This window comes from Paramormyrops kingsleyae, chromosome 20 (genome assembly GCF_048594095.1).
Source record: "Paramormyrops kingsleyae isolate MSU_618 chromosome 20, PKINGS_0.4, whole genome shotgun sequence".
In the NCBI taxonomy this organism is placed as follows: Eukaryota; Metazoa; Chordata; class Actinopteri; order Osteoglossiformes; family Mormyridae; genus Paramormyrops; species Paramormyrops kingsleyae.
The window spans coordinates 23,754,044-23,778,575 of NC_132816.1; the positions used below are offsets into that span (position 1 = coordinate 23,754,044).

The following is a 24,532-nucleotide window of genomic DNA, read 5'->3' on the forward strand; positions in this document are numbered from 1 at the left end:
GTCTACTCTCTGTGGGTGCATCTCTACTCTGTGGGTGTGTACTCTCTGTGGGTGCCTCTCTACTGGGTGGGTGTGTCAATTCTCTGTGGGTGTATCTCTACTCCGTGGGTGTGTCTACTCTCTGTGGGTGCATCTCTACTCGGTGGGTGTGTCTATTCTCTGTGGGTGCATCTCTACTCGGTGGGCGTGTCTACTCTCTGTGGGTGCCTCTGTACTCGGTGGGTGTGTCTACTCTCTGTGGGTGCCCCTCTACTGGAGGATGTTTGTCATAACACTCAAGCTAACACAAAGGGTCTGTCTTGAGGCAGAGAAAACCAACTGCTCTGTTGCCGAAGAAAAATCTGGTCTGAAGTCAATGCGGCAGTTATTTTAAGGGCACATTATCAAGATACTAACATGCTCCTACATAGTCTACAATATTCATCAGAATTAGCTAATTGCCGTAATGATGGATGAAATTTGCTAATTATTACAGTGGGACCCCCATGTCTGCAGTTTACCACGGTCCGAAAAAAAAAACAGTTCAAGAATTCCGGAAATAGTTTGTAAGTTTCAAACCATGTGCCAAGAGAGTACTATAAACCAATAAACACTCACAATAGGATGAGATATTTTAAATCTCCATTCAATACATCCAGAATAGTAGACATTGTTCTACTTTATCCATTCAGGGGTATAAAAAACATATTTTTCATTGCTGCGTCTTTTCCGTTGCTATATCTTTTCTTGAGAATTAGGCTAAAAGTGAGAGACCATTTCATTTAAGAGATTACAGTACTGTATAATGATGTATAATGTACTATTTTGTATTATTTGACTGTATTTAAATTTGGTAATGTCTATCTGTGCACAATTTATCAATTATACTTTACTATATGTAAGTACTCTGTATGAAAATCACATTATATATTGGGTCCGTGGACGCTTGGCTGTTTTCTGTGGTTTCAGCTTTTATAATAGCAATCCGCCAAAGTGCAAGCACACCTGGCTTTTGAAGGGAATGGGTGATGACCCTCTGACTGGTTTATAGCATGTTATGCCCCAAACACACCCATGACTATTTATCAGACTTAGTACAACCCCTTTTGGCCATGTGCCTGATGCTATGACTATTTTTCCACTGTTAAACTAGCAAAAGTGGGTTGGCTACACCATTAAGATCACTGGCTGCACTTAAGATCATTAAAATAGAGCCTAAATATGTAATGTTCTAAAAGTGTTTTTCACATTTTTGCCTTGCAGGAAAAGGGAAACATTGGTGTCATCTTCAATGTTGGCACTGATGACATCTCTATCAAAGAGACAAGCAAGTTTGTGAACGACGGGAAGTACCACATTGTGCGCTTTACCAGGAGTGGTGGCAATGCCACCTTGCAGCTAGATGAGCTGCCTGTGATGGAGCATTACCCTACAGGTGAGGCTCCATCCCAACAAGTACTACATGAATGAATGTCAAGGAAATATGCTACCTATCTGCTGAGAAGTGCTTTTGTAAAGTGTGAAAGCGTTCATACAGGACAATAGCTTACTTGTCTATTTAAAGGGCTTAAAGGCTTTGACAAAAGCTTTGACTCACTTGAAAGTTATAACTGTTTTGAGACAGGGAATTTTTGTGGCAGAGCTAAGAGTATCTGTGCAAATAATACAGAAGTACATTTTGTGCTGCTCTCTGACACTTGCCATCAACTCTCATAATAAAATTTATTCATAGAATTAATGGTACAGTAACACTTTACTTGAAGCAGTCTACATAACGGTGACATGTAACCATCATAAGAATGACATGACACATGTCATGCACATTAATGACACATTATTGATGTTTATAACTGTTGTCATAAACATCACTGTTGTCATAATGTGTCATTCGGTTTTTGGAACTGAATAACACATTATGACAACAGTCATAAACATCAATAATGTGTCTTTAATGTGCATGACATGTGTCACGTCATTCTTATGATGGTTACATGTCACCCTTATGTAGACTGCTTCAAGTAAAGTGTTGCTGAATTAACTAACTCAACAAAAATACAAATTTGATCAAAATTAAAATAAAATGTTTTCATAAACATGCATTTATTTGTGCCTTTCAGGAGTCTCTGTATATGGGGCACATTATTTTGAAAACAGATTTATGAATAAAATCTCTCCTAAAGGAGAAGATCAAAGCAGATTATACTAGAGGATTCCTGGACAGGAGGGAGGACAAATTGAACAGGTTGAAGAAGAATTTTTATCTTTGGCTGTAGTAATTCTGAAAGGAAAAATACTCCCAACTTTGAATTCCATCTTTCTGTCTTCCTCTAGCTAGTAAAAGTTCTCAGTCAACCTGGAGCCTCTCTTGGGAATGGGGCAGGGTATACCCAGGACAGGGTGTCGGGATTGAGGCAGGGTACTCCCAGGACAGGCTACTGGGAATGGGGCAGAATAGTCCCAGAACAGGGTTCTGGGAATAGGGCACGGTAGACCCAGGGCAGGGTGCTGGGAATGAGGCAGGGTACACTCAGGACACAATACTGAGAATAGGGCAGTGTACACCCAGGACATGATGTCGGGAATGAAGCAGGGTTGACCCAGGACAGGGTGCCGGGAATGAGGCAGGGTACAGGCAGGACTGGATGCTGGGAATAAGGCAGGGTACACCCAGGACAGGATATAGGGAATTAGCAGGGTATACCCAGGGTAGGATGCTGGAAATGAGGCAGGGTGAACCCAGGACAGGATGCTGGGAATGGGGCAGGGTACACATAAAACAGGATGTCGGGAATGGGGCAGGGTACACCCAGTGTAGGATACCGGAAATGAGGCAGGGTGTACCCAGGGTAGGATGCCAGGAATGAGGCAGGGTGTACCCAGGACAGGATGCTGGGAATGGGGCAGGGTGTACCCAGTGTAGGATGCTGGGAATGAGGCAGGGTGTACCCAGGGTAGGATGCCAGGAATGAGGCAGCGTGTACCCAGGGTAGGATGCCAGGAATGAGGCAGGGTGTACCCAGGACAGGATGCTGGGAATGGGGCAGGGTGTACCCAGTGTAGGATGCTGGGAATGAGGCAGGGTGTACCCAGGGTAGGATGCCAGGAATGAGGCAGCGTGTACCCCGGACAGGATGCTGGGAATGGGGCAGGGTACACCCAGGACAGGATGCCGGGAATGAGGCAGGATGTACCCAGGGTAGGATGCCGGGAATGAGGCAGGATACACCCAGGACAGGATGCCCATTCATCAATAATTATATTGCAATTATAACACATGATCTCCAATATATAGAGAACTCCTCAAATACTGACTGCGGGGAAAAACAATAGAATGAAGCTAGAGTGCAAATTATCTGTTCACATGAATGAATTCTGCAGCCTCCATGGCCTTTTAGACTATCCAGCTGCACCTAAATAAGCCTACATGGACATTCAGACAACTGAATTATACCCACATAATTCTTTGTGTGGCTTCATATGACATATATCAGTACTTCAATAACGGAGGAAAAGCATACCACACACACACGCACACACACACACACCGCTGACTCCAAATCAAAGGAAGGACACCCACAATGCTGTTTACATAAGCTAACATAACATCGAAACAGAGACTAGAATAGCTTGTGTGTGCAGGGAACATTTTTAGTCAAAAAGGATAGATCTACAGTATGTAAAATATATAAGTGTAAAAATATAAAATATAAGTGTAGCTTCAGCTGTTATCATTCAAGGTAATTTTCTTCAAAGATAAGCTCAGATCTTCCAGGCAAGTAACTTCTTCCTCATTAGTCTATATTAGTCTTTGAATCAAATTACTTTAAAGCCCTGTTTGTTTTTCTTTATTGTTTATATTGGGCATCACCCAAGTAATTTATGGAATCAAGGGTTTTCCTTTCTCACCTCTTTCTGTTTCTCTGTATTCACATGTAGATGGTCAACAGAGTCAGTGCTGTAATTCTAATCTGAAACTGATTCTTACGAAGCCCCTGAAGGGACCTGTACAAAAAAATAAAATGCTCTTACTTTCATCTGTGCACATGATACTTTGTACGCACAAGACTTTAGTGTGTGCACGTGATAGTAAGAGCATTTTACTTTTTTGCACAGCTCCCTTCAGGAGCTTTGTAAGAATCAGTTTCAGATTAAAATTACATATTTCACAAATATATGTTTAAATTGAATTTTCTTTGTTTCAGTTTTTGTCAAAGCCAAAGTAGCCTCTTTAATTCTTAGGATAGCTCTCAGTGTTTTCTGTGTGAGTTACTCTTTCAACCAGCTAACAAGTTGAATCTCCCTTTTTCTCATAACGATGAATGGCCTGTGAGAATGACTGTGAATGGAAACGTGCTTTCCCCATTATAAACAAAAAAGGGTGGAATGCATTTTGAGATACAATAAATATCAAGTGCGATTTACACAAAATAGAATAAAGTTTTTTCCAAAAAAAAACTTAAAAAGAAAGATACCTTGAAAGTTTATCTGTAAGGCGCTTCTTCTTTTAAGGTGGTTTTTGTTTTGTTTTATACCTCAGGTTTATTAACATAGATATTGGTTTAACTTACTAATATTCTATTAATATAGGATTAATTTTGTTAATAAAATAATTAAAAATAGGTGTTTGAGTGAAAAGTTTGATAAGAGAAATGTTGTAGATGGAATTTTTTAAATTTTCAAAACAGAAAACAATATGTGGCAATTGTATAGTTTAAGTATTATGACTTAACATTTGATCTTACATATTTTAACCAATGAAATGTCTCTTTAAACTTTAAAGGCAACATTGATAACGAACGCCTGGCGATTGCTAGACAGCGAATCCCATATCGACTCGGTCGAGTAGTTGACGAATGGCTACTCGACAAAGGTAAAAACACATTAAAATTTCAAATAAAATTAATTTGAACATAAAAGACTCAAAGTTTGCATCACCGATAAACCTCCAAAATAAATTATGAGTAAAATTAAACAATAAAAATGGAAATCAAAATATAGTTTGAAATACTGGCACTTTGTTGTAACGTTGTGCTAAATTGTAATGATGCACCGTATGTTAAATATAATTCCATATAAAGTTCAGGTTAAAGGGACTGTAAGTAAATGCAAACCTAAGTAAAGCAAGTACAACTATACATATGTGTACACACACGCACACACATATATATGTGTGTATGTGTGTATCTATGCATACATATGTGCATTCTTTCCTTAATTTTTTTTAAAATCCTGTTGAACACAATTTGACATACAGCTTTTATGCATTTATGTGCTGTTTTTTTATTATGAATTGTGGAAAACCACGCATTTTAAAATTTGTAACACTCACATATAGAATGGAAAATATGTACGGTATTGACTAGAGAAACAAAGTCCCTTTAACACCAATTTAAATACATTATGGAAATTACTGACAATTAAGAGGACAGTTAAGACATATTTGAGTACATACACATTAATATTATTAGTGCATGTCTCTCTGTGTGTGCTAAAGTAATCTTTGAACTGGAATGACCAGTGTTTCATGATGAAGGTGATTGTTCATGAGCAGCATCATCACTCAGCCATTTTGTTCTATGTCACCATGACTCCATTTCATTCATCACCATAGAAACACAGGACTTGTGTTGTATGATGTCACAGTGATGTGTGATGTCACCAATTTGCTGTTATTATTTCACAGTTTGTTGTAGTTTATGGAATTTACACATTATTTTACTTTGATTATATTTTTATATATACACAGTCTAGAGGAAGTTAAGGAGTCATCAACACAGACCACCAAAAGCCTTAGCTGATTAGTTTTATGGGCAGTGTGAAATCTTTATTAATATTCATTTTAAACTAAAACAAATTCTACTGCAAGTCAGTGAAATAATTTCAGAAAGATACAACTACGTTCAAATAAAACCATGCTTATACTACCGTTCAAAAAGGTTTCAATAATTGAATTAATTAATGTAACCCTATTTTGTTTTTGGTATATCTAAATGTACACATACTCTTGTAGGCATCACAGAGGTGAAGCCCATATTTGCATAATGTGAAGGTTTAGCTTATCCTTTTAGCAAAACCATATTTATTAGCCAGCATTTCACAGGCATCTCATCATTAATAAGGTGATAAATGACTGTTGTCAACAGCAATGGTTACTTTATCATTCTCATTATACCAAGAACAAAAGTTCCTCTACTGCCATGATTATGTTACTTTTTCTAGATCCATCATTTGAAACTGAAATTCATACCTCCTACCTCTATGTGGCGATATATTGCAGGGCGACAACTCACCATCTTCAACAGTCAGAGCACCATAAAGGTGGGAGGCCTGGACCGTGACCGCCCATTCCAGGGCCAGCTTTCAGGCATGTACTACAATGGCCTCAAGGTGTTCAGCATGGCAGCTGAGGGAGACTCCAACATCAGGGTTCAGGGCAGTGTACGGCTTGTGGGAGACTCACCGGCCTCCAACACACCCCAGTCCAGTGCCGCAGGAAACCGTTCAGACAGCCACCCCTCCCTCACCGGGATGAGCACAACGACCGCCACCAACCGGAGAAACCAGCCTGCCCCGCGAGACCCTCAGCAGGTCAGATTTGCTTTCCTTACGGTCCGCATGCCTCTGACCTTCTCATGACCATCAGAGACCCCCAAGCAGGTCAGGTTGGCTCTCCTTATGGTCCTCATGCCTCTGACCTTCTCTTGACCGTCAGAGACCCCCATCAGTTCAGGTTGGCTCTCCTTATGTCTTCATGCCTCTGACCTTCTCTTGACCGTCAGAGACCCCCATCAGGTCAGGTTGGCTCTCCTTATAGTCCGCATGCCTCTGACCTTCTCATGACCGTCAGAGACCCCCAGCACTCCAGGTTGGCTTTCCTTACAGTCTGCATGCCTCTGACCTTCTCTTGACTGTCAGAGACCCCCAGCAGGTCAGATTGGCTTTCCTTACAGTCTGCATGCCTCTGACCTTCTCATGACCATCAGAGACCCCCAGCAGGTCAGGTTGGCTCTCCAGGTTGCTTCATCCTGTCTTATGTGGTTACCATTATAACATATCAGTGTGTAAGTGCAGGCTTGTCATCTGTGGATATGGACAACTTCTAAATAAATCCTCTATTTCATTTTAAGTTTTTTAGATACCATGTGTTCATGAAGGTCTATATCACAGTTTCCAGCCTCAGTCCAAAACCATGTGCTTTGGTGAATCATTTAAAGTGTAGAATTGTGAGAATGTGTGACCTGCAATAGTCCAGCATGCCTTCTAAAGTCCCCATCTGTATGCCTTGTGCTTCCTGAAATGGGCAGGAGACCCGCCATGATCCGGAACTGGTTAAACAGATATGAAAGATAGATGGATGGATATTATGTAAGAATAACTAATGTTCTTCTGTGGAAAACTGGCCACCCCCATCAGCAATCACGGCAGTGGAGTAATTCTTGTAGTTATTGATTGCATTGCTAATTGAGTCTCAGGAATTCTTGCCTACTCATTAATCCAGAAGTGCTTCGATTCTGTGACATTTGAGGATTTATGAGCATTAACCACTCATTTAACATCTTGAAACAGAGTAGGTCTGGACTATACTTAGAATGGGACCTTTTACTGGATAAATGATATGGAAAGGAATAGTAACGCACGCATTACTGAACATGTACCAAGTAAAATATTGCTGAAAATTGATAAGTAGTGTCTTACTTTTTGCTGTAACGTAGTAATGTAATCCATTACTGTAACTCATTACTCTTGTAATGCGTTACTCCCAACACTGTTTATCATGTTCTGTTAGACATCGATGCGAGACAGAAAAAGTTTTTACTTGTCACTCTCTGTGCAAATGTCACATTCTGTGCGAGCTCCGGCGTGAGCATTTCACATATATTTTTCATGAATTCTGGACATACTAGGCATTGTACTTTTCTTTTGAGTGTCATATAAAGAGCTTATATGGTCTGGGTAAAACATGCAAGAGTCTTGGGTAGTGTTGGGCGGTATACCGGTTCATACCGAAAACCGTTTTTTAAATTATTGTTATGATATGAATTTTTCTTATACCACAGTACCGGTTTAAATACCCTACACAACATTCAGAAAGTGGCGCAGCTGGAAACTGTTTAGGGGGGGACCTTTTTCACTGCTGCACCGATAAAAATGTACTGCGAAGGATCACAAACGGAAGATATAGCTGATGCTGGAGTTGAAAATAATGAGACACTGGGGTTGTCAAAAAATCGATTCTCGGATTCTAATAGATATTAAAATTAGTATCTGATTAGATACTCATTTTCACCATTATTGATACCAACAGTGAGGTTTTTGCCTCATTCGCCACATTTCACACAGCACCACTACAGTGCAGGCACATGTGCACACATGCACACACACACACTCGCGCAGCCCCTTCCCTCCTCTCAATAGTCACTGAACGCACTCGCACTGGTTAACACACACATACCGAGTTGGCCGAACATGGCATATGCTGCAGGTGAAGGCACTTCGCAAGCTGCTTTAGTAAAAGAAAAGAAAAAAAACAGAAAAATACCATTTGGAAGTATTTTGCAGACGAGCATGGAAAGGCTAAGGATGTCGATAAGCCTCTATGCAAACAGTGCTACAAAGTTGTGGCAACGAAGTCAAGTAGCACATCAAACTTCGCGAAGCATCTTAAAGACCGACATCCCGGTCTTTATGAGAAATTTCGCAAGGTTAGTAAAGCTCGCGTTCCAGCCACACTTAACTGTTAAACACTTATCAAAAATGTTAACTTGGCTGGCGCACACCTTAACATTAGCCGCTTATCTATAAGCAATTAGCCAAAAACACGCTAGCCATATCATTAAGGTAGCGGATAGGCACAATAGCTAATATTAAAATTATATAGTTAATGTGGGAACAATGCAAAAACGTAAAACAAAAATGTGTCCTGTAAAAAGTGGCCCAGTCATAAAAACCGTCATATACTGTGAAACCGATGTAATTTTCAAAAATACCGTGATATAAATTTTTGGTCATACCGCCCATCTCTAGTCTTAGGCTATTTAAATACTTTTCCATTTGGGTTCGTAAAGTAACCTGTCTGCAGTTTTGGGGAAACTGGTTGCTTTTCAAGCTACTCTTAAAAGTAGTTAAGCTACAGCTAAGCTGCTCTTTTAAAAAGGTACATAAATACACTACAAGGTCCAGAGAAAATATAGCGGAGTACATTGAAGCTACTCTTTTAATAAGGTACATAAATACACTACAAGCTCCAGAGAAAATATAGCGGAGTACATTGAAGCTACTCTTTTAATAAGGTACATAAATTCACTACAAGCTCCAGAGAAAATGTGGCTGACTACATTGAAGCTACTCTTTTAATAAGGTACATAAATTCACTACAAGCTCCAGAGAAAATGTGGCTGACTGCATTGAAGCTACTCTTTTAATAAGGTCTGTACACTACAAGCCCGGGAGAAAATGTGGCTGAGTACACTGAAGCTACTCCAAGTGGAACACAATGTTGAAAGTAATATGAAAATCTATATTTTTTCTGAAATGTATTTCATAACAATCACAATATAATTTCAAAAAGATTTTCTTTATTTGTAAACCAAGAATAGATCTGCACACTGACTCCAGTGTGAAAAAGAAGGGTTACGACAAAATAAAAAATGACAGATACAAATCTGTGCAAGAACAAAAGTGCTCCCATGCAATTTGATTAAGTAAAAAGATCTCAGATTGATTGCCTATCAAAAAAATTTCCAACTCTGTAGCAACCACACCCACAGTATTGAAGCATAAATTCCCTTGTCTGAAAGTGAAAAAAGGATATCAATCAAGTCAACATTTTCTGCATTTAGGTCAGCTAATTAATGTCCAACAATAGGCCAACAGATATCTACCATTAACATCAACCAAAGTTGTAACAGTCTACATATTTGTGTGGCACCATTTGGTGCATCATTTTCAGTTTGGCACGCACAATGTAATGAAAGAATACATTTATTCACATAAGTGAAACTAATTAAGTGTTAGTTATGTACTGATCCCATGTTAGTTCATCATTAATCAGTCATAATGGTTCATGTACTACCAGTCAAAAGCTTGGACACACCTTTTCATTCAATGGTTTTTCTTTATTTTTATTGTTTTCTACATAGTAGATTAATATTGAAGACTTCAAGATATGTTGCATGAAACACATCCAACGTGCTAACTCATTTGAGACTACAAGTGATCCGAGTGTGTACGACTGAAGCAAGGAAACCTCTGCAAGTTAGTCTCCCTGTGGCATTTAAGGCACTTTTGCCAGTAAATTCAGACCAGGCTAAAAGCATAATTATTAGAGAGGTGTTTATCGCTACCGATATGTGACCATACTCAGCAGTCGAGAACACAGGATTTATGATTATGTTTGTTATGATGTTATATTTCTGATTTTTTAAATTTATTTTACATATTCATTTTTACAATGTGCAAATAAGTGGATTTGTTATTCACACACATACTTAGGCCTTCATACTTAGGCCTAGTAATAAATAATTTCAAAATAATTTCAGTTTTCCCTGCTGTACCGAAACTAAACTGAACCATGGAACCAAAACCAAGGTTTGTATTAAACCAAAACTTTTGTGTGCCGTTACAGTCCCTACAGTACTAGCTTCTCACCTGAATGTACAGCCTTAAATTGCTAGAATAGAATAGAATAGCCACTTTTATTGTCATTCAGAAATACACGGGATAGTGCACAACAGAACGAAATTTCGTTGCATTTTATGCTCACCATCGGCTTAGCAGAGTGTGTTTTATATATATATATATATATATATATAGAATATAAGTGGAATTAACATAGGTATATTAACTGCAGTATAGCAGCAAAAGAAAAACAGTGTACATCACCATATCAGCTGTTGGACGTCTTGGAAGGGGTGAATGTTTTGATTTTCTTAGCTTACACTCAAATGTGTAAGTTTTAGTTGTGAGTTTCAAAGTCATAAATGTAACCATGGATTCCTATATCTATCTTTGCTAAGGTTCATATCTGACCTGCCTGCTTCTCCAAGTCCAATTTCAGGCATTCAGCTGCCTAGTGCGTGATGTGATGCATTTGCACAATTGACATCGAGGGCGTTGTAGCCACCCACACGTTCTGTGAATTCAACACCAATCAGAAATGATAGACTTGGAAATGGAAAGTACCAGTCATTGCAAAGAAAAAAAACAGTGTAACATTTTGCCACGTGACACAACTACTTGTGAAAAAAGTAGTTAGTTAATGGAGATATCCAAAATATCAGCAAGACTAAGAAGATGGTCATCATGAAGCACAAGGCTCTTCAAAGTCCCATTTTCCTTGCTGGGGATGCTGTGGACGGTGTCCGCAACTTAAGTATCCTAGGCCCTTAACCCTCAGCCACTTGGGCACCGGTACAGGTGCCTGCCCTTCACAGACAACTTACTCTACAAAATAGAGCAAGTTGAGGGGAGGCATAAAGACAGATCAATGAAGTGTCACTTATTATTATTACCACATGACCACAGAACACAATGTCACTCTATTCCCAAGAAACTGCTTCCTGTACAATTCTTTTGTTCATATATACCCTATGGTGGTATTATCTTGTGTTATTTGTGATTTATTATTTATTGTTAGCTGGTGAACTTATTGTGTATTTTGTTATATATTTATTGTCTTGTTTTTTTTCTGGAACTACTGTTTGCAAGAAGCACACACAGTAAAATACCTTGAACCTTGAAATGTTCTCCAACACAGCACATTGCCATGGCAACCTGACACTCGTGTTCTATAGACTAAAGATGGTATTTCTGTAGAGCTCTGTTGTGGAAGGTGAGGAGGGTCCTAAATGCCTGGCCTGGGTCTATGACTGGGGCGCAAAAACAAGGAGACACAGCAACACAGATGCTAATTACTGAGATTACACAGCTTTGTTCGTGTGCTAAGTAGCCTTAAGGGTGTCATTGTTACACACTGGTCAGAGGTGGTATTCCTAATGTGTTTGCACATTGTGCATATTTATTTATTAATTTTCCCCATTCTCAGGTATAATTTCTCTGTGTGTACAGATGAAGGTGTAAATTCCGCAAACACAGAAAAGCACCGGTTATAGAATAGAGCTCATTTAGATTGTCAGCGTTGATGTTCATAACCAGCTTTGTGTGGAACAGAACAGTGACGGTGTAGGTTTTTGTGGATGACCATGGAAACTGCATTTCTTACTCTGATGCCTCATATCATTGAATAGAAAACATGGTAAGAATGATTTTGTTGACATCCAACACTCTTCAGTGCTCCTATGATTTGCTCCTGTGATTTGGGTGCTGGATCGCTGGCTGGCCCTGTGATTTGGGTGCCGGATCACTGGCTGGCCCTGTGATTTGGGTGACGGATCGTTGGTTGGCCTGGATTCCATACATTGCCTGCCTCTCTTCCACAGTCAGACACATACTGAGCCTCCCATCACTGGGCTGGCAGTGTGAGCTTAGTGGCTTGCTATTGGATGCCGTGGGTCACATGATCTGAGCAGAGTTGCTGGCAGTGTGCAGCTCTGGCTCTGGCTCTCTCTCTCCTCGCCGCACAAAGGCACTGATAGGCTCTGCTGATACGCAGACCGTTTATCCTCCTCATGTCCCTGCCCAGAGCGGAGCGTCCTCAGCAGCGCTAGCCGCTACTGAGGATGGAGTGAATGTGCCCGTAGCCCAGGGAGCCAGCGGCCCAGCAGCAGTGCATCAGAGAGCAGCGTGTGTAAGACACGGCTGGTAGCCCAGCGCCATGGATGCCAGGTGGCACTGCCTCTCCTCGCAGGTAGCCTGCCTCCCGTGCTCCTTTTGGACCGCAGAGTCCTCGTGCTGGGAGGACATTGGGGTGGTGGGGGTTGGGGGTTTACTGTGGCTTTTTCAGCAGCTCGTGTGAATAGATGGAGGGTCTGTGCATGCCTCCGTGTGTGTGTGGGGGGGGGTGGGGTTTGTGTGAGTAGATAGAGGGTCTGTACATGTCTCCATGTGTGTGGGGGTGGGGGGTTCATGTGAGTAGATAGAGGTCTGTGCATGCATCCGTGTGTGGGGGGGTGGGGTTTGTGTGAGTAGATAGAGGGTCTGTGCATGCCTCCATGTGTGGGGGGGGTTAGTGTGAGTAGATAGAGGGTCTGTGCATGCCTCTGCATGTGGGGGGGCGTCGGGAGTGGGGGTTCGTGTGAGTAGATAGAGTGCCTGTGCATGCCTCCGTGTGTGTGGGGGGTTAGTGTGAGTAGATAGAGTGTCTGTGCATGCCTCTGCATGTGGGGGGGCGTCGGGAGTGGGGGTTTGTGTGAGTAGATAGAGTGTCTGTGCATGCCTCTGCGTGTGGGGGGGCGTCGGGAGTGGGGGTTTGTGTGAGTAGATAGAGTGTCTGTGCATGCCTCCGTGTGTGAGGGGGGTTCGTGTGAGTAGATAGAGTGTCTGTGCATGCCTCTGCATGTGGGGGGGCGTCGGGAGTGGGGGTTCGTGTGAGTAGATAGAGTGTCTGTGCATGCCTCTGCATGTGGGGGGGCGTCGGGAGTGGGGGTTCGTGTGAGTAGATAGAGTGTCTGTGCATGCCTCTGCGTGTGGGGGGGCGTCGGGAGTGGGGGTTCGTGTGAGTAGATAGAGTGTCTGTGCATGCTTCCGTGTGTGAGGGGGGTTAGTGTGAGTAGATAGAGTGTCTGTGCATGCCTCCATGTGTGGGGGGGGTGGGGTTAGTGTGAGTAGATAGAGGGTCTGTGCATGCCTCTGCGTGTGGGGGGGCGTCGGGAGTGGGGGTTCGTGTGAGTAGATAGAGTGTCTGTGCATGCCTCTGCGTGTGGGGGGGCGTCGGGAGTGGGGGTTCGTGTGAGTGGATAGAGGGTCTGTGCATGCCTCCGTGTGTGTGGGGGGGGGGGTGTTGTGTGAGTACATAGAGGGTCTGTTCATGCCTCCATGTGTGGGGGGAGTGGGGGGTTCATGTGAGTAGATGGAGGGTCTGTGTTTGCCTCCCTTTTGGGGGGGTTCGGTTCGTGTGAATAGAATAGTGCATCCCTCCAGCACCAGGTTTATACTGAAAGTGGGGGCTGGATGCAGCTCAGATCATCTGCACAAGTCCAGCTTCTTTGTTTCTCATCACATCGTCATGGGCGGCAGCTGCTGAATGTTGGGTTACAGTAAAGGCAAGCTGGTCAAGTAAGACCTTTTATGGCATTTCTGTGGTTTGCTGTGTTTAATTCCAAGTACAGGGTTACATGTACTGAGTACTCATTCTGTCCCTGGGAACATACAGGTGAGCTACTGGTTAAGAGGCACAGCCCCCACCCCCCCCCCCCCCCCCACCCCAAAAAAAATGTAAAATACCAGGAATGTTAATTATTTTATGAGGGTACCTGGTTATATAAAACAACTGTAAAGCAAAACCCATATTAGACCCTTTCCTTTCAATTCTTTCCTGATAATAAAAATTATGATAATCCCATTTCCTGAGCTGAATTTATTGGCTCTTAGTGGAGTTTTAATCAGATTCCCCTGGACTGAAAGTGTGGCCCAGCCTTGGTGTGCTGGAGGCTGTATTTTGTTAGCTTGGCATTGGGGACACTGGCTCCCAGAGGGACCCAGTGATGTGATTTTTACTCCACAGCAGCAGTGATGGCCATTCTGATGATCAGCAGATTGCACTAATGAATATCCTGCTACCTTAAAGTGATACTCTATCCTGGATGTGTGTGTGATCCAGACTGCAGGTAATTTCACCAAGGTTCTCCATCACCTGAGGCAGATAGACCGTATGACTGGTAAACTCACTAGTGCAGGACTTGTCATGTTTGAATCACATTTATATCTATGGAATGGGACTACCAAACCGTCACCTGCTGCCTTAGGCCCAGAATTTCCCCATGAGAACTCAACTGAGGGTAGAGTGTCCACACATGTATTTCGTTCTAACTTATCCTTATTCAGGGAGATCCAGGGTCTTTGTGACCTTGTGTTGGATTTGTGGTTATGTAAGATGGATGGATGGATTTAAGTTTTCTTTAGTTATGAAAATAAGCAATGTATCAGCTATGTACAGAAATTACAGGAATGTATATCTATGCAGCTGGATACTTTACTGAAGCAATGCTTTCATTGAGGAACTTCAGGAGCTTGCATTAGTTTCACTTCTTCGCCTGCTGGTATCAGTTGTGATCAGTGCTCTTCTCACACCAATACAAACCAGATCGACAATGAAGTGAAATGTACACTCAGTGACAAAATAAGTTAAGCACCCAGAAGTAATGGTCTGATTTGGATGTAATTTGGTACAAGTGCAGACTAATGATGGGTATGTAAATGATTCGATTTGTGAGTAGCTAGCACGTCTAGTCACCATACACAGAGGATTAGGCAGGGCACTTTGACCAGTCTGTTCTGCCTCTTTTTGTATTGTATTTCATATGCAACTTATCACTGTGGAACAATGTAACTGCACCAAAGATCCTTCATGAATATTCACAATACAATGACTATATGGTGAAATACAACTTGTATCTTTGATTTTATATTCCTGCTCAGATGCTAGGCTCACTGTTGCAGACTGAAACTTGGTTATAGTTTGCATTTCTCTTCATTTCTAATAACCTGTATCCTGATCACCATGGCAACAATAAAGCAACATGTCAAAGTGAAGAAGAAGATGAAACATATAAGATAAGTGCCTCACAGCCAAGTCGTTCAGATATTCAAATCTCACTTTGTCTCTTTCTGGAGATGATTAACAGCAATTTAGCCAAATTTCAGCCTTGATAAAAAGGAGGAAAAGGCAAGTGTGAAATAATTTAATTATGAAGAATGTAACCCATGATCAAATGTTGCTGGACCATTAGATACAGATTAGATAAAACACAAAAAGATGCATCGGGGTATGTACACAGATCAGCCATAACATGAACACTATTGTCACCCACCAAAACAGCTCTGACCCATCGAGGCATGGACTCAACTAGACCTCTGAAGGTGTCCCATGGTATCTGGCACCAATACATTAGCAGCAGATCATTTAAATCCTGTGTGATGATCTATCTTCATCAGCCCTATTGTTTTCCCATTTGGCCTTCCTGTTTCCTTCTCTCTGACTCCCATTATCCTTACCTGCTTTTTGTTTTGTATGGTTCCTAGTGTTCAGTGTTTTGTCAGTGACCCATACCTACTTCTAGTTTACCCTCATTGTCTTCCCTTGCTAAATAAGTAGCTACCTTCACCATGATCCTGAGTCAGCCATTATTTGAGCTGCATGCCAGTACCCTCTTGTGAGCTATGTCAGTCTTCAGTGTAGGTGTTTAGCCCTTAATCTTCCCACTGTCTCAGTTAGTCCTTATCCCTCCTGCCTTGTCCACTCTGCCTCCCGTTTTCACTCCTCGTGGTCCTTTGGTTCATGTTTCTGTTCGAGTGTTTGCTCCTGTAATAAAGTCCCTGTCATTTCACAAACGCTGCGCAAGAACATGCATGACATCCTGTGTGTGGGGCAAGTTGTGAGGTGGGGCCTCAAAGGATCAGATTTGTTTGTCCAACAGATTCTGCAGATGCTCGATCGGATTGAGATCTGGGGAATTTAAGGCCAAGTCAACACCATGACCTGTTTTTCATTCCTGAACAATTTTTGCAGTGTGACAGGGTACATTATCCTGCTGAAAGAGGCCACTGCCATTGAGAAATACCATTGCCTTGAATGGGTGTACTTGGTCTACAGCAATGTTTAGATAGGAGGTACAAGTCAAAACATCCACATGAATGCCAGTACCCAAGGTTTCCCAACAGAACATTGCCCAGAGCATCACACTACCTCTACCGACTTGCCATCTTCCCATAGTGCATCATGGTGCCATCTCTATTCCAGTAAAAGACACACATGCCGTCCATATCATGTGGCAGAAAATGTGACTTATCAGACGAGGCTACCTTCTTCCATTGCTCCATGGTCCAGTTCTGACGCTCACATGTCCATTATAGGCTTTTGGTGGTGGGCAGGGCTCAGCATGGGCACTTTGACCAGTCTGTGACTATACGCAGTGAACTGCACTGTATGCTCTGATACCTTTCTATCATAGTCAACATAATTTTTTTTCAGCAATTTCTGCTACAGTAGCTCTCCTGTGGGATCTGACCAGACAGGCTACCGTTTGCTCCCCATGCACATCAATGAGCACTGAGTACCCATTACCCTGTTGCCAGTTTGCCAGTTGGCCTTCCTTGGATGGAGATGCTCTGACCCACTTATCTAGGCATCACGATTTGGCCCTTGTCACAGTTGCTCATATCCTTACGCTAGCCCATTTTTCCTGCTTACCACACATAAAATTTAAAAACTGACCATTCCCTAGCCTAATATATAATGGCACCCTTAATGATATTCGATGATATTTGCCTCACCTGTCAGTGGTTTTAATGTTATGGATGATTGTGTATGTGTACCTCAGCCTGTGACCAAAAATAAATTCCTTGGGGGGTCTGGTGACTCTACCCTACATTGAGTTGATAGATTTCACCGATCAATGGGTCCTGTTTCATAGATTTTGCTCACCAGGGGGCTGAAGCAGATTTTGAGGGGAGTTTAAACTAGTAATTTTATAAGCTGACTATGTGCCTAGTTACATCTTGTGCAGGCTCCCCGCCGAATGTCAGCCAGCAGCTGAGCGTAAACCAGGGGAGGCTTCCTCATCATGGGTCACTACGGACATGTAGAATCTTAACAACTGTGTCTGAGCCCAGCAGGTCCAATGAGAGATGCACAGTGGCTAAGCACTAGAGGAGTTCTCAGGCAGCTTCAGGCATGATGCACACCTCCACCACTCACCTCCCCATAGGTGGCCCTTCCATCCACCCTCCCCTAGTCACTGTGCTCCATAAATTAAACAGTCAGCTTCTACCCACCAGCACTAAGTGATGATGAAAGGGAGGAAGCTGGCTTCGTTCCCAGTAAAACATGTAAATCATTAACCATTCTGCTATCACTGAGCTTCCTTCAATAAAAAATTTATATACTGACTATCCTACATGACGTAGTTGAAAAAGCATTTTTGATGCAAGACCTTTTTGGATCAGAGTCAGTTTGGAACTCAGTATACATAATGTATCTGCTGCAAGCTCAACATTTATACACCGAAAAGCCTGAACCACATGAACACATACATAATATGGACAGAGAGGAGTGTGTATAGTGGCACATTGGCTGTATCACTATCTTCCTGTAACCTACTGGGAATAATAAAAAAATAAATTGTGTTTTTTCTTTCTTGAAGAATGCTTCTTATGGTTGGGTTTCTTTCTCGTATTCACCTTATTGGAGCATTATAATCCATATGGGTTTGAATTGCAATCAGTAACCTAGAACTGGGTAGTCCCGACAAGCCAATGTCTAGCTTATGACCACAGCCTGAATGTTCATTGCAATAAAAGTAATCAAGGCAGCATAGCTTTTTAATGGAGCCATTTGCAATTTGAAATCAAACTCAGAACTGGAACACTGGCAGCTGCATTCCACTGCATTCCGTCCCAGGTGTTCTGAGCCGGCAGTGTTCTGAGGAGGCTTTGCGGAAGGCTTGAATTATTCACCCGCAGTGTCCTACTTGCAGAGGCTTAGATCAAATACTCAGAAGCTTGACAAGCTTATTCCAAGGCTTTTACAGATATGGTGGGGTGATAACGTGGCTGAACAGAGAGAATGCCGGGAATGACACTTTGTATGTTCCTGAATAGTGTAAGATCCTGGTTACCATTAGGTAACCTCAGAAACTGGCCCAAGTTCACGTTTCGTGTGCTTTTTTGTACAGTGCTCCTAAAACAGAAGTGGCCAGTGTCTCTCCTTGCCTTCATTTGTGTAATTCTCTTCATCTTTCTCCATCTTTCTCTTTTCACAGTTCTACACTTTCCATCATGATTCCCTTCTGTTCTCTCCCACTTTACTTTTACTTGATCACATATCTTGGAAGGTGTGAAATGATGCGTGGGAGGTGCTGGGGACAGTGTGTGGTGTCATGATTTGTGGGCAGTTTCCTGGCCAATAGGTGGAGTTGCAGAAAATGGGCAGGCCGAACAGCATCCAGGGTCTCTGGTAGCATTTTAGATCTGATGGCCTTTATAACACAAAGACTGTATCAGCCACCTGGAAACATGAGCTGACACTTTTGGGAAGAACATCAGCTTTGAATCTGTTTGAGGATTGTGGAAGGTGTGTTATAAGAGTGATTTCTCACTTCAGATTCACTTCTGAAACACTGATGCCTACGGAAATGGTAGATCAGATTAGCTGTTTTACTCAAAATAGAGTTTCATGAACTTTGATGTGAGCCATAACTTATACCTGTGGCATGTAATCCCGATGGTCGGACCTTCAGCGCGCAGCCAAGGATATCGCACATATGCTGCCCATAATGACCAGTTTACAACACTTGCAGAATGTTGTATTGCAAAAATGTTTCCTGTCAAATTTCATGCACTTCACCAATAATAACAGCAAACATATTGTAAACATTTGGCAATATTGTTGTTATGGCAGGGCATGGCAAAGGAGGGGAAAGAGGGATGATGCATGCAGTGGCTCACAAAAAAACAGGGTTTATTAACCAAAACAGAACACAAAAGGGGAAAACCATAAAATAAAGTGTCCACAAGGGATCAAGAACAAAACAGGAAAAATAAGAAATAACTAAAAGAACCACAAAGTAATGCACTAGGGAACTGAGCAAAAACTGAGAGCAAGACTGGGAAACAACCACAGCTACAAATACACAGTAACAACTACAATGATTGACTGAGAAAATCAAAGAAAGGCATGTACTTAAATACACAGATAACTAGGACTAACAAGGGGCAGGAGTGGGCCATAAGGAACTAAGGACAACAAGGAGCAGGTGAAGTCAATTATTTGATACAGCAGGTAAAAACAGCAAGGGAAACTAAAACAAGGAAAACTGAACATAATACAACCAGAAAACAGGAAACAAACACAAGGGAGAGTAAGTGGAATACATACCCATAATAAACCAATAGAACAAAACAAATATTAGACACAGGAAACAAAACTAGTTGTGGCTGGCCTCTGATGAGCCTCGAGCTCACAACAAAATGGAGTCAGAATGATGGCTGACCACTCAGCCCATTAAGCTACACAGGGGCCCGGGGAGTAGGGAAACACACTAGGAACTGAAGGGCTACAAAACAGAGGAGGGAACAGGATAGCCAGCGACACTTGCTGGCCAAATGGGGACAAGACACGTAGGACAGGGTTAGATGGGCACTGATCCTGACAATTGTATATGCAATTAAAATATATTAGATGTTAAACTAGCAATCTGAGTGAGCTTTTTGGTATGAGTCCTATTCAAGAGACTGTAGTTATACTTGTATATGCCAGTCATCAAAATGTTTAATGTGCTGGAGATGTGTTATTATAGGTGTTTAAAACCTGCTTTACAAGATGAAAGGTGTTTATGATCAGCTTTACAAGATGAAAATATAGGTGTTCGTGATCAGCTTTACAAGATGTTAATATAGGTGTATGAAACCAGCATTACAGGATGATAATATGTAGTATATGTGTTTGTGAGCAGCTTTATGAAATTTTTACTAGTCTACTGTTGACCTCAAATGGATTACTTCTTTCGTCCTTCTCAAGTCCAGTCTGTACCTTGTCTTTGCCAGGTTTGTACAAAATGACTGTGCCATTTAAAAATGCCTGATTTTGATTTCAGTTCTGATACTGGTCTTCCTCTGTTATAATGCTATTGTATTTCTCTTCTTGTGATGTTGCCATGTCTTGACTGCAGTAGTGGGTCTGTGTAACATGTCTTGTTATGGGTCTTCGGCTCACAGCTGTGTTTATTCTCCATTCCTGCCCTTATCTCCCTACAGCCAACAGATGATCTGCTGGTGGCATCAGCTGAATGTCCCAGTGATGATGAGGACATTGACCCTTGTGAGCCAAGTTCAGGTGGGTTAGATTAGTCACAATACATGTAGTACATCCATCAGTCACAATCATAATAAAAAGGGCACCTTTAGTTTAAAATGCATTTTTAAAAAGGATTCGAACTGCAAACATAATGTCTATCTTAAGGTGAGCCCTTTAAATTAGCACATAATAGTACGTGTACTTTGAAACAAGAGCTTTAATGGTCCTATAGTAGACCAGTATCGTGTGAAAGGAATTAAAATATTTGAACCTTTCAGCCAGTGAGCCCACCAGTCACTCTCTATCTCTACCAGTTCAGAGGTTGAAATCAGCTAAAGCAGTCAGCAGTGGGGTGCCCTGTTCAAGAATCAGTGTCTTTGGCTAGGGTTTAGATGGTAATCTTTTACTTTATCAGATGGAGCCTGAATGGAACCATCTGGGGTAATTAGTGCCCTCCAGGTGGGTGGAATTAAGGGCCCGGTTGGTTCCAGCCTGTTTGATCACATGAATGCACAAACATTGGCAGGTAGCAGCTACCTAGTCTGCTGAAGATGTGCAGCCCTTGTCAATCAGCCAGAGCAGTGATGGACTGCAGGTCTTACATGCAGTGTCTTGATAACATAAATCAGGGTTAGGGTTAGGGATGTACTGTCTTACGTTCTTATGCTACCACCAAGCTGTGCCTTGTGTGTCTGCAGTGTTATCGCACACCTGAAACCATTTGTAGGATTCTGTTTGGTAAATTAAGAATAATGACAAAAAGTGTCCAGTAGATGTGCTGTTGTTACTTTCGTGCAAGTAACATATGTTCTATGTTAGGATATACAATTATGAAATGCTATATAATTCAATTACAGATCTATTATTTTGCAGCATATAATGCTAATAATATAACCTTATTTTATATAGCAATTCTATAATACAATAGTTTGTTTCAAGACATATTGAATATAACAGCATGTTATTTTGACTGACTAGAGTTGTTAACTTAAAGGCTAAAATAGCCCTTAGACTGAATTCTGCATTTTAAGGTTATCATTTGCCATACAGACAGCGATATGATCTTTTTAAATCCATCTGTGATGTCCTCATTTACAGCAAACCCCACTGTTCCGGGAGCAAAGGGATACCCAGGCCCCTCTGAAGTGATCCGGGAGTCCAGCAGCACCACAGGCATGGTGGTGGGCATCGTGGCCGCCGCGGCGCTCTGCATCCTCATCCTGCTCTACGCCATGTACAAATACCGCAACCGCGACGAGGGCTCCTACCATGTGGATGAGAGCCGCAACTACATCAGCAACTCTGCAACGCAGCCCAATGGTGCTGTGGTCAAGGAGAAACCACCAGGTGGCATCAAGATCTCCAGCAAGAACAAGAAGAACAAGGACAAGGAGTACTATGTCTGAGGCTTCTCTGTCTCAGCACCAAAAGGAGAGGCCGTCTTCTGTACAGTAATAAAACTCAAGATTACTCTTTATTTTGTTTTCAACTTGGTTTACTGTAAAAAGAACTAATATGTTATACAGAAGCACATCTATCCAAAAAAGAACAGCACATCAAAAAGAAAAAAAACTATACTTTTCAACTTGAAAGAAACCACGGCAAATGAGCCGTTTGCCATTCTTGTTGCTGGGTAACCAGCCAATCTGGGAGGGGGGTGATTGTGTGTGAGGGGTGGTGGGTGGGTGAAGGGACCAAATGCCAGTGTTTTCAATAATGTTTCTTCTGTTTGTGTTACTGGGATATTTTATATATACATATATATATATATATATATATATATAAAAACTAATCAATGTGTTATTATTGTGGGTTTCTGGGGCAACTGTGCACAATTACTGGTTTGGGGGAACAAACCAGAAGTATGTGGAATCAACCCTTTTGTTTTGTTTCTAGCAGAAGAGGCAACTGAAAAGGACCAGAGTATGCCAACCAGCTAATCTGTCAAAACAGTTACTAAATAGACTTGTTTTAAAAACAAAGCAAATAATGTTGTCTAGAAAAAAAAGAGTATGGAAGCCTTAATTTGAATCCTAATGTGAAGTTTAAGGATTATGTTTCTTTTGACAGGGATGAGGGGAAAACTCCTTGCACGCAAAGTATATTATATTATATATGTTTCTATCCAGTAAAACACATCTCTGTGTGCTTTCTGGATTGTGGCTGGTGGTGTTTTATAGCCTGTTGTATAGATGATGCTACGGTATAACTGCTCTTCACAAATTTTTATTAAAAGAGAAGAATTGTCAAAATGATAAAAAATTAAATGTTAACTCATGGTATTGACAAAAGTTTGGTTTTTGATGATAGCATTTGCTTTCAAATATTCAGTTACGTATCATTTTATGCGTTTATAAATATGTGTTTTATCAAGCTGTTAATTATTTCTGCCCATGTCTAAATATTTTGTCTCATTCAGCTGTTGATAAAATTAACTGGGAATCAACAAAAGTATATCATGTTCATCACACCAAGGAAACCAAATAGTTTTGGTGACAGGAAGTCAGGTGATATATCATATCATAGGGTCTCACTCATAGGAAGTCACATGAGGTATCAGGTTCCCAATGATATTTTTTCACACATATGTGAGATGTCAGCTGTCATGTATTCAATATAAACCATATACATGAAGAGAATAAAATTCTCCATAAAAGGATGGTAATTTTACATTTTCTTTTTAATTTTATTTGTAAATGTACATTTTCTAGAGTATTTTGCTTTGGTTTTTGTTACAATTCTTTAACAACCTCAAAGCAAAAAATTATCTTTAAAACAGTTTTGAGAAATTTAATTAAATAAATGAAATATTGCTAAAGTGAACGTCAGTCTACAGGGTGAAATTATTGGAATAAAATTTTTGGATATTATTATGGGGGATTTTTTTATTATAAATTGTACATTTTATGCTGCCACCACAGCCCAGATTCCCTTTAAGTGGGAAGTGGGTCATGATAAGCGTTGACTACCTTCAGCACGATACAGCAGCAGAAACCTCCATCTTTGACCCCACCTCCAACATGGTACAGCAGAAGATGACTCCAGCTTTGACCCCACTTTCAGCATGGTGCAGCAGCAGAAGCCTCCAGCTTTGACCCCATCTTCAATATGGTACAGCAGAAGAAGCCTCCATCTTTGACCCCACTTTCAGCATGGTGCAGCAGCAGAAGCCTCCATCTTTGACTCTACTTTCAGCATGGTGCAGCAGAAGAAGACCCCACCATTGACACCACCTTCCGCACGGTACAGCAGAAACCTACATTTTTAATCCCACCTTCAGCACGGTACAGCATAAGAAGCCTCCTGCTTTGACCCCACCTCCAACATGGTGCAGCAGAAGACGACTCCAACTTTGACCCCACCTTCAGCATGGTACAGCAGAAGATGACTCCAGCTTTGACCCCACCTCCAACATGGTGCAGCAGCAGAACCCTCCACCTTTGACCCCATCTTCAGCATGTTAAAGCAGAAGACGACTCCAGCTTTGACCCCACTTTCAGCATGGTACAGCAGAATAAGCCTGCACTTTTGACCCCACCTTCAGCATATTACAGCAGAAGAAGCCTCTACTTTTGACCCCACCTTCAGCATGGTACATCAGAAGAAGCCTCCACCTTTGACTCCACCTACATCATGGAATAGCAG

At 41.6% G+C, this 24,532-nt stretch overlaps 1 protein-coding gene across 23 annotated transcripts in view; it reads left to right on the top strand.

Moving 5' to 3' along the window:
• Window positions 1-23,710, top strand: part of LOC111858153 (neurexin-1a-like) — a 103,339-nt gene extending 79,629 nt beyond the window's left edge. For 16 of the 23 annotated variants that reach the window (XM_023839640.2, XM_023839649.2, XM_023839654.2 and 13 more), the window contains 5 exons: window positions 1,243-1,414; window positions 4,760-4,849; window positions 6,257-6,567; window positions 20,848-20,926; window positions 21,986-23,710. In XM_023839640.2, the coding sequence (XP_023695408.1) occupies window positions 1,243-1,414; window positions 4,760-4,849; window positions 6,257-6,567; window positions 20,848-20,926; window positions 21,986-22,293 (960 nt within the window). In that variant the 3' untranslated portion in view covers window positions 22,294-23,710. Of the gene's footprint in view, window positions 1-1,242; window positions 1,415-4,759; window positions 4,850-6,256; window positions 6,568-12,556; window positions 12,785-20,847; window positions 20,927-21,985 lie in introns of those variants that run through there. The other 7 variants (XM_023839661.2, XM_023839662.2, XM_072703668.1 and 4 more) reach the window with 2 other exon arrangements.
• Window positions 23,711-24,532: the final 822 nt, after the last annotated feature.